Below are 8415 nucleotides of genomic sequence, written 5' to 3'. Positions count from 1 at the left end.
TGAGCGAGCAGGATGGAGGCTCTGAGTAAGCGAACCGTCAGCAGATGACCTTGTAGCTTGAGGACTGCCTGGAAGCGGGCCAGGGTTGCAGGGCAGGTCTGGGCATCCTGTCCTCCCAACCCACCCTGAATGAGGACAGCTCGGATGCCGGCCTTAGTGCTAAGTTGTGGAGCCTGGAGCCCAACTGCACTTTTGTGTCAAGGGAGCTGCAAAGTGCAGCTGATCTGCAAAGTGGGGCAGGCAGGACTGGCGGTTTTTTAATTGTCCCCATAGAGATAGGGAAACAGGCTTAGAGACCACATGATGTAGTGTGAAGAGCTGGGAAGCTCCTGTGTCTTGACAGCTGCCCCCTCCACAGACAGGTCCTTGCTTCTCCAAATCCCAAATGTCTATCAGCCTCGTCCCCAGTCCCTCATTCAATGCAGGAGAGGAAGTGATGCAGCAGAACTTGAGGGCCTCAGCCAGCCTCCAGCCCAGTGCAGGCTCCCCAGCCAGTGAGCTGGTGAAGGAGCAGGAGCATGCAGGGAGAGTGCTGCACCGGGTCATGCTGGATAGTGCAACCCCACGATAGGAACTTCCAGCAACAGACTTTTGGAAGTAAAATGGTGACATTCCCATTGTGAACATATTTTTCACTGTCTCATGTATTTAAGTGCCTGGTTGATCCATTCAAAAATTCTTCAGTTCATTTCCAGCAAGCTTCAGTGGCAAGGGAATTCTAATTTGGCCGGGGGAGAGCCATTTTTCCCGTCCTGTATTCCAGCTGCCCTGTCAGATCCTCAGCTTCCTCGCTGGCAAAATGGGGATATGGCACCTCCCTTCCAGGTTTCCCCACCTTTGGATCAAATAGATTCCATTCGACAGGGAGGTTTCAAGTCAATGGGTTTGGAGTTCTCAGAAGCCTAGTGGAAAGGTGAGCTTGCTTGAGGGGACCTCACTTTAGGCTGCTCTCTGTTTTCTCCCAAGGCTGGCTCAGGCTGGACCCAGGGCAAGTGTTTGGCAGAGGCTCTGTGACAACTCACAGGGCTCTGGGAAGGAGCAGGACAGGTTCCTCTTGGACTTTAGACAGTATCTCCCTGGTTCCTTTATTTGCTGTGGGTGAAAGTCTCAGAAAGCATGCAGGTGACCCAAGTGTCTCTGACTGCCCGTCTTTAACATGGACACTCGGATGTCCATGATCCATAAGGCCTACCTGCTTCACTGCTGGAAGACCCCCCGGCCCAGGGACCCTCTCCCCTCAGAATACATCTCCTCATAGCCAAAGACTACATCTGGGGAGTGGGCTTGCTGCCCAGGGCGGGACCTCCGTCCCTCAGAGGCCAGCCTATCAGAGCAACATGGCCCCTGCCATGCTCACTCTCACACACATGCACACGTGCGCACACATGTATGCACGCACACCACACTCCCACCCATGCCCACAGTCACACTTCCACCCACACACACCACACACCCAGACATGTGCCCACACACACGTGTGCACGTGAGACCCATGGGTCTCCTCCTCCCCAGCTAGGCCAGTGATGGAACCCCAGAATAGGTCCAGACTGGAGATTGAGCCCTGGGGTCCCTCACCATAGACCTCCTCTAGGGGCAGCCTATTTAATAAGCACCTACTGTGCGCCAGGTGTTGTGCTGGGAGCGACAGTTACACAATGAGGGAGACGTGGTCCCCGCCCTCCGGGAGCTCCTGGGGTACTGCATGGAGACGGCCAGAGTAGTCTCCTTTGGATTGGCAGTAGCAGGTACCCACAAAGGCCACCTTGTTCCCCACACCTGGGCACCTACCCACCCACAGGTGACAGCATGCCATAGGGAGGGGTGCCACTGAGCACATTCTGGGGCGACTACTCAACAACATCGTTATTCCAAGAGCACTCATCATGCACCTACTGGGCACCAGGACCTGTGCTGGCAATTTTGGGGACAAAGAGGGCTTGTACATGGTCCCTGCCTTAGAGGAGCTCCCAGCCTGATGGGCGAGGCATACACTGAACTAGGCTGTGGGGACCCAGGGAGAGACCTATCCCAGCCCAGAAGGCTTCCAGGAGGAGGGGCCACCTGAGCTAGGTTCCAAAGGGCAAGTGGGAAGGAGGAAGGGCTGGCAGGAACAAAGGCCCTGGCTGGGCAGACAACCACAGAGTACCGCAAAGTCAGAGGTGAAGTGCTGAGGGACAAGGAAAAGCAGGAGTGCTCATGGCCCTTCCATGCCCTGCAGCTGCCTGGAAGCTGTGAGGAGCGTGGACTTGGTCCCAGAGTCACGGTTCGCGTGGCCACCTGGGTTCCCCACTAGCAAGAAGCCCTCTCCTTTCTGCACCCCTTTTCTTCTCGTGGTCACCAGGGCATCTCGCTCTTCTCACTCTCCTGGTCTTCTCACTGCTCTGCCACCTTTGTGGGTCCCTCCGATTCCCCAGAGCTCAGGGCCCAGTCCTTCAGCCTCTTCTCCATTCATTCCCTAGATGATTTCAGCCAGTCTTATGGCTTTAAAGACCCTCTAAATGGCAACAACTCCCACGGTATGCCTCTAGTTCAGACCTGCCTACTTGATGTCTTTACTGGGTATCAAATCAGCATCTCAAATTTAACTCACCAGAACAGAGCTCTTCCCGCAGCCTGCCCCACCTCCACAAACGGCATCTCCGTCCGTCCTTATCTGTTCACTACTGTTTCCCCAGTGCCAGAACAACCCCTGGCATAAAAGGAGTGCTCAGCAAACACATGAGTGGATGGATGGAAAGAAGGAAGTCTACGGAGGCTCAAAAGTGAGATGGTCTTTGTGGCATTGGAGGGCTGACATAGAGGCAGGAAATCAAGGGCATGGCTGAATTCCAGAAACCAGATGCCAGGTTCTGTGGCTCCGCAGGCGCCCTGGGAATAGAGAGGAGGATAGACCAGAACCTCTGTCTTCCAGCACCCACCCTTGTTGGTCTTTTATTTCCAACCCCCAGCCCCAACTCCAAGCCCCCAATGCTTATACCCAGTGAGCCCAGGGCTGAGCAGAGCAAGGCTCTTCTGCCTGTAACCCCCACCCTGCCCAGCCACTCTGCCCAAGTCCAGGGGAGCCCCATGGCCTTAACTCCAAAACGCCCAGCTCCCTTCAGTTCAGGGCCAGAGCCCTCTGGGGCACCCCGGGTATGTTCTGGGCTCAGTCTCCTGGAGTCTGTGGAATTTGGGAACACAGCTGGTGCACCACTTCGTAGGACAGCAGAGACTGGGGCGGGGGATTGCTCAGGTCATTAGGGAGCCAGACTTAGCAGCCTTACCCCCAGCTGGAGCCCTGCTCTGGCCTAGCACCTTAGTGGCTGTGCTGCTGCTGGTGTCAGTGACTTGCCTTAAGTTTCTTCTTTCCTGGCTCTGGGATAGGGGGCAGTGGGGATGCCCAGCAGGGAGGCAGGTGAGGGGTCCCCTGTCTGAGGCCCGGTCCTAGCTCTGGCCCCCCAGACTGGCCAACCCCTAGAATCGAGTGCCTGCGGACAGCGATGACTCCAGCAGGAAAGCTGTGGTCCGGCCCCTGACTCGGGCACCTCTCAGTGATGGCCTGAAGCCCTTTTTTTGTGGAAGAACTGGCATGATGCTCCCTTTTCTTCTGCTCATTTCCGTATCTTTCCACTGGCTCATGCAGAGCTCTGGTCTGGCCCCAGGCAGTGATGAAAATGCTTAGTGAACAAGAACCAGTTCTTTGCTTAGAGATCTGCCCCTGAGGAAGGCCAAACTAACCTGCACCCTGGCCATTTGTGTTGTGAAGGCAACTGCAGGGCTGCTGAGGGGTAGCACAGCACACAGCAGGTGCTCCCCCAGGCTGGGCCCCATGACCTGCCTTCCTCCAGCTAGGCACCCCAAACCCATGGCTCTTGTCTGTGCCTGACTCCTGCTCCAAGGAGCACAGGTATTAGATGGATATCCCATCCTCCCAACCTCCTTTCCCCAGCCCTGGGTCAGCACCATTGATACAGGTCACAGCCTCAATCTCTTCATCTCTCCAATGGAGATGTTTTTCCAATAGTTCAGAGGTGTCCGTGCTGAGCAAAAGCCTAGGAAACCTTGTTCCAAGGTGAAGAGGGAAGGACCAGATGGAATCCATTCTAGATCCTCCCAGCTACTCCTCAACACACCCATTTGGACTTTCCCCACATGAGTAACATCATCACTTCCAGCAAACACATGCTGCTCTTAGTCCGTGCCCGGCACTGTTCTGAGCACTTCACGGTGCTAACCTCCTCACAGCCCATGAGGCAACCAGCCCGTCAGCCCCCATTTTGCAGATGAGGGAACTGAGAACAGTAATATCAACTAATTTGCCCACGGCCACACAGCAAGTTGCAGCAAAGGCAAGATTTAAACCTGGGAATTTGCTATCTGGTCCCCTAAGGGCCTTATAAACATGGGCTAAGCCTACCCTTTGCTTGGACCCTCTGTCTCCTACCCACCCAGGCATCCACTCCTGCTGCAAACCTAGAATGAGGTCCCCAGAGCTCCAGGGAAGAAGAAAGTTCTTTCTAGTCATGCAAGTCAGCATCCATAGCGGCTTACCGCACCCTAGCACTCAGCATTTCTTGGCTCAGTGTCGTCTGGGAATGGCTCTCCATATCCTGCCGGCCCCACCTGATTCATCTCCCAGGATGCCACCAGCATACACTTTCCAAAATTTACTAAGTAGACTGCACTACTCTCAAAACCCTTCAAGGGCTCCCAGTGCCTTGGAGGTTTAGGTAAAAAAAAAAAAAAAAAAAAAAAAATATATATATGTATATATATATATGTATGTATCAACCTCCCTGTGCCTTCCCAGTCGCAAACAGCAGGCACTTGAGGTTGGGGGCCTGGGGTGAAGCCAGTCCCACCTGAGGGGAGAAAGCAGGGAGTGGCTGTGGTCCTCCTGGCTGACAGCGACTCCCCATAGACAAGAGGGGGCACCAGGAACCTTTTTCTACTTCCAGAAAAATAAACATTTCAGTGAACCAAAATGTGTTTGCAAGACAAATGGAAAATGGCTTTTAGAAGGCCCCCAAATATTTAAAGTAAGACGGATACCTCCCTCCCAACCCACCTTCCTCCGAGGCCATCGTGACTCCACAAGAACACAGAACTCGCAGGCCCAGGAAAAGAAGGCAGACGCCTCAAACACAAAACATCTTGTTATGCACCAGGAACAAAAACTGTGCCCAACAAGTCACCTTGCATTTTGTAATCAGTGTAATAAACTCCAACCCACGTTCCCCAAACATGTCAGGAAGGGCTGCGGAAAAAAGATGTCCCTTTAATAAAACGTTATCAACATATATCGTACACAAACTACAATGTATCATAATTACTTTTTTTTTTCCTCTCTTAATTCAGAACCAGACTACAAGGTAAGAAAAAACACAGAAACAGCTACAATGTTCCCAATAATCGGCACAAAGTCTTTTTTCAGGCAGATGATATCTCACATAATATGATATACATGGATCAGAAAGGGAGGGAGTAAAACAAAGACCAGCTACAGGGGAGGGAGGAAGGAGAAGGGCATGTCAATGTACAAAGAATTCGGGTGTCTTCCAGGGCAAGACACAAAGGTTTCTGTGGGGTGATGAGGTGAGCCGGGCCATGAGCACCCTCCCGGGAGGGGACAGGCTCCACCGTCGGGCTTGTTGGTTTTTGAAAATAAAAACAGGACCGGAGACAGCACGTCTGTTTGGTTGTCGGTGTCCCCCCACCCCCCACAGCTGCTCCAAAGTCTTTCCATCCAGTCCCAAGCATATACAGAGCAATTCTGGTCAGTATCCCATCTTTGAGAAAGGACAAATGAAGAGAAAAAACAAAGAAAACCGGAACTCGAGCCCCCCAGCCGGTGCACATGATGACGCTGATGCGAGGATGTCGGGACCAGAACGTGGAGGTCACTGTTTCCATGTCCCAGGTCATAGCCATCCTGTCAGTGGCAGCCTCTCCTACTCTGCGTCAGGCCACCACCCAGCTGGCAGGATTCTCACTGGGAAGACTGGGGTGGGGGCGGAGGAGGGGCTGGGAGGTCCAGGAGAGGAGGAGGAAGGCATCCTGGGAACAGTGCATGCCACCGGGTCACGGTGACAGGCTGGGCTGTGGTGGAATCCTGAAAGGCCACAGGATGAGGGTGCCGGGTTCTGGGGTCCAAGCGTGCCGCTGCCGTTGCCGTAGAAATCAAGCTAGAACAAACGCGTTCCCGCTCCTCCCCTGCCTGTTGCACAAACCAAAACCCCACGTGGAAAACGGTGACTGCCTTTTCTTCTTTCCAAAAAAGGCCTTTTGAAAGAAACCACCGATTGTAAACTGTCCAGTTTATTATTATTATTTTTGATGGCTACAGACAGTGTGGGCTCTCACACCTAGACGAGCTTTTCTGGTGGAGGGGCTTGGGGACAGACAGACAGCAGGGCTTCTGGTTTTCCTTTTTTTTTTTTTTTTTTTTTTTTTTTTTTTTTTTTAAGAAGCATAGAGGTTGATTGGGGTGGGGGGCTTGCTAGAAGCTTCCATTTAAAAAAATTTTCCCCAAAAAACCCCCCCTGAAAACAAATAAAAAAATCCCAACAACGGTAAAACCCCAAACAAAAAACAAAAAAGTGTCGTGTACGGAAAAGGTCCTTTGGGGAAAGGGCAAGGGGTGGGATTTTTCTGGTCACTGACTTGAAATACATTTTTGAGTTTTGTCCTTCATGTTTTATGGAATAAAAAGTTCAGCCTTTTTATTGCATGAAACTAAAATTGGGAAAGGTGGGGGGCGTGGATGGGGTGGGAGGGGGTTGAGGGGAGCAGGGAGATGCCCTCCCCACCAGCTCCTGGATAATGACACCTCACTTCTTGCATAATTTCTGGCATCTTCCCGCCTGCAATGCCCGCTCTCTCAGCGTCTCGGAGAAGGGGGGATCACACACTCATCGTCATGCTTGGAGAATACTGGAAGGGAGAAGCAGAGAAGGAGGGGGTGAGGATTGTGGGGAGGCTGCTGACACACCGAGGTGCCAAGAGCCTGGTTTGACTGCACAGAACTGAGCAGGGCTCATTTGGGGCTGTGGTTGGGCTGAGGGGTGCATGGTGGCATGGAGTGGGCAGGGGGCCGGCAAGGCAGGATAAGGGCCAGGAGGTGGGAGCCAAGAGCCACTTCTCAGTGCCAGCCTGCCCTTCCGTTGGGAACTACGGCAGCTGACGGTGCCTCCCCTGCTCCTGCCCTTGTCTGAGTCATCCTCTTCTCTCCAAGGGCAGTCACAGCCTCTGCCCCTTGCCCAGCGCAGACCTCCAGACTGCAGGGAACTGGGCTTTGATGAGCCAGAGCACAGCCAGGGTGCCCTGGGGTGGGGCCAGTCTGGGGTTCTTTCTGTTTTTGTTTTTGAGACAGGGTCTCACTCTGTCACTCAGGCAGTGGTGCGATCAAGGCTCACAGCAGCCTCAACCTCCTGGGCTCAAGCAATTCTCCCGCCTTAGCCTAACTAGCTGGGACTACGGGCATGCGACACTACACCCAGCTAATTTTTGTATTTTTGTGTAGAGACGAGGTTTCGCCATGTTGCCTGGGTTGGCAGTCTGGGGTTCTTGAAAGCTGCTTAATCATAACACTCTTTCTTCAAATGAGAATGCACACAGAAGCCCACTACAGAAAAGCAGACAGCCAACCCCGCTCTGTGTTGAGAGCCCTGAAAATCACGGGCTGCATGAACCTTTTCCCACTGGACAGATGGAAATGGACCCCAACTCCCTCAGCCCAGGGCTCTCCCGGTCATATCAGCTTAATTAGTGCCAGAGGCATCCAGCCTGCACTGAGCTGCCTCCAGAAGGCCCCACCAGCAGGCAGTCTCAGGGCAGCGTCATGGCTGCACACTTCTGCTAAAAAAATAACTGAGGTGGAAAGCCCAAAACATGGCCACCAGCTCAGCTGGCAGGCTGCAGCCCGACTCTGTAGCTCGCAATTTGTTAGGTAAGAGTCCAGGCTGTGGGGACAAGAGCAGCGGGCAGGGGGCAGGGGGCGAGGCTTACATTGTCGTTCTGAAAGGAGTGGAGGAAGTTCCCTCCTAGCTCGCCGTCATCTCGAGGGGTGCCTGGAGGATTGCTAATGCCACTTATGTTGTTAGGAGAATTCTGTAGAAAGAGGAGAGGAGGTGAGCGCCTGTGGCCCCAACAACCTGCCCACACAGATGGGGCGCCACCAGGGAGACCGAGTGCACACTCACTTTTGGAAGTCCGTCTATGTCACCTGACCCTGGAAAGAAAAAATAATCCCGTTCAGTTTCTTGCTTGCTCTTCCACAGAGGGGTCTTCCCTCATCCCTGGGTTCCTCAGGCCTCTAAGCCCTTCCATCCCAGTCCCACACTGTGCAGAGGACTTTCTGTGTGGCATCCCTCTCAGGATCTTCCTGTGTGCCCAGCCAAGGCACGCCAGGGCTGTGTACCAAGCCCAGCTGAGCCA

At 53.5% G+C, this 8415-nt stretch overlaps 1 protein-coding gene across 3 annotated transcripts in view; it reads right to left on the bottom strand.

Moving 5' to 3' along the window:
* Nucleotides 1–6407: 6407 nt before the first annotated feature.
* SSBP3 (single stranded DNA binding protein 3) overlaps nt 6408–8415 on the bottom strand; it is a 179368-nt gene continuing 177360 nt past the window's right edge. The window contains exons 15-17 of one of the 3 annotated variants that reach the window (XM_023187892.3): nt 8181–8209; nt 7987–8088; nt 6408–6912 (exon numbers count right to left, since the gene is read on the bottom strand). In XM_023187892.3, the coding sequence (XP_023043660.1) occupies nt 6883–6912; nt 7987–8088; nt 8181–8209 (161 nt within the window). In that variant the 3' untranslated portion in view covers nt 6408–6882. The remainder of the gene's footprint in view (nt 6913–7986; nt 8089–8180; nt 8210–8415) is intronic. The other 2 variants (XM_023187902.2, XM_023187882.2) reach the window with 2 other exon arrangements.

This window comes from Piliocolobus tephrosceles, chromosome 1, assembly GCF_002776525.5.
Source record: "Piliocolobus tephrosceles isolate RC106 chromosome 1, ASM277652v3, whole genome shotgun sequence".
NCBI classification, from domain to species: Eukaryota; Metazoa; Chordata; class Mammalia; order Primates; family Cercopithecidae; genus Piliocolobus; species Piliocolobus tephrosceles.
This window is presented reverse-complemented; position numbering and strand designations above follow the sequence as displayed.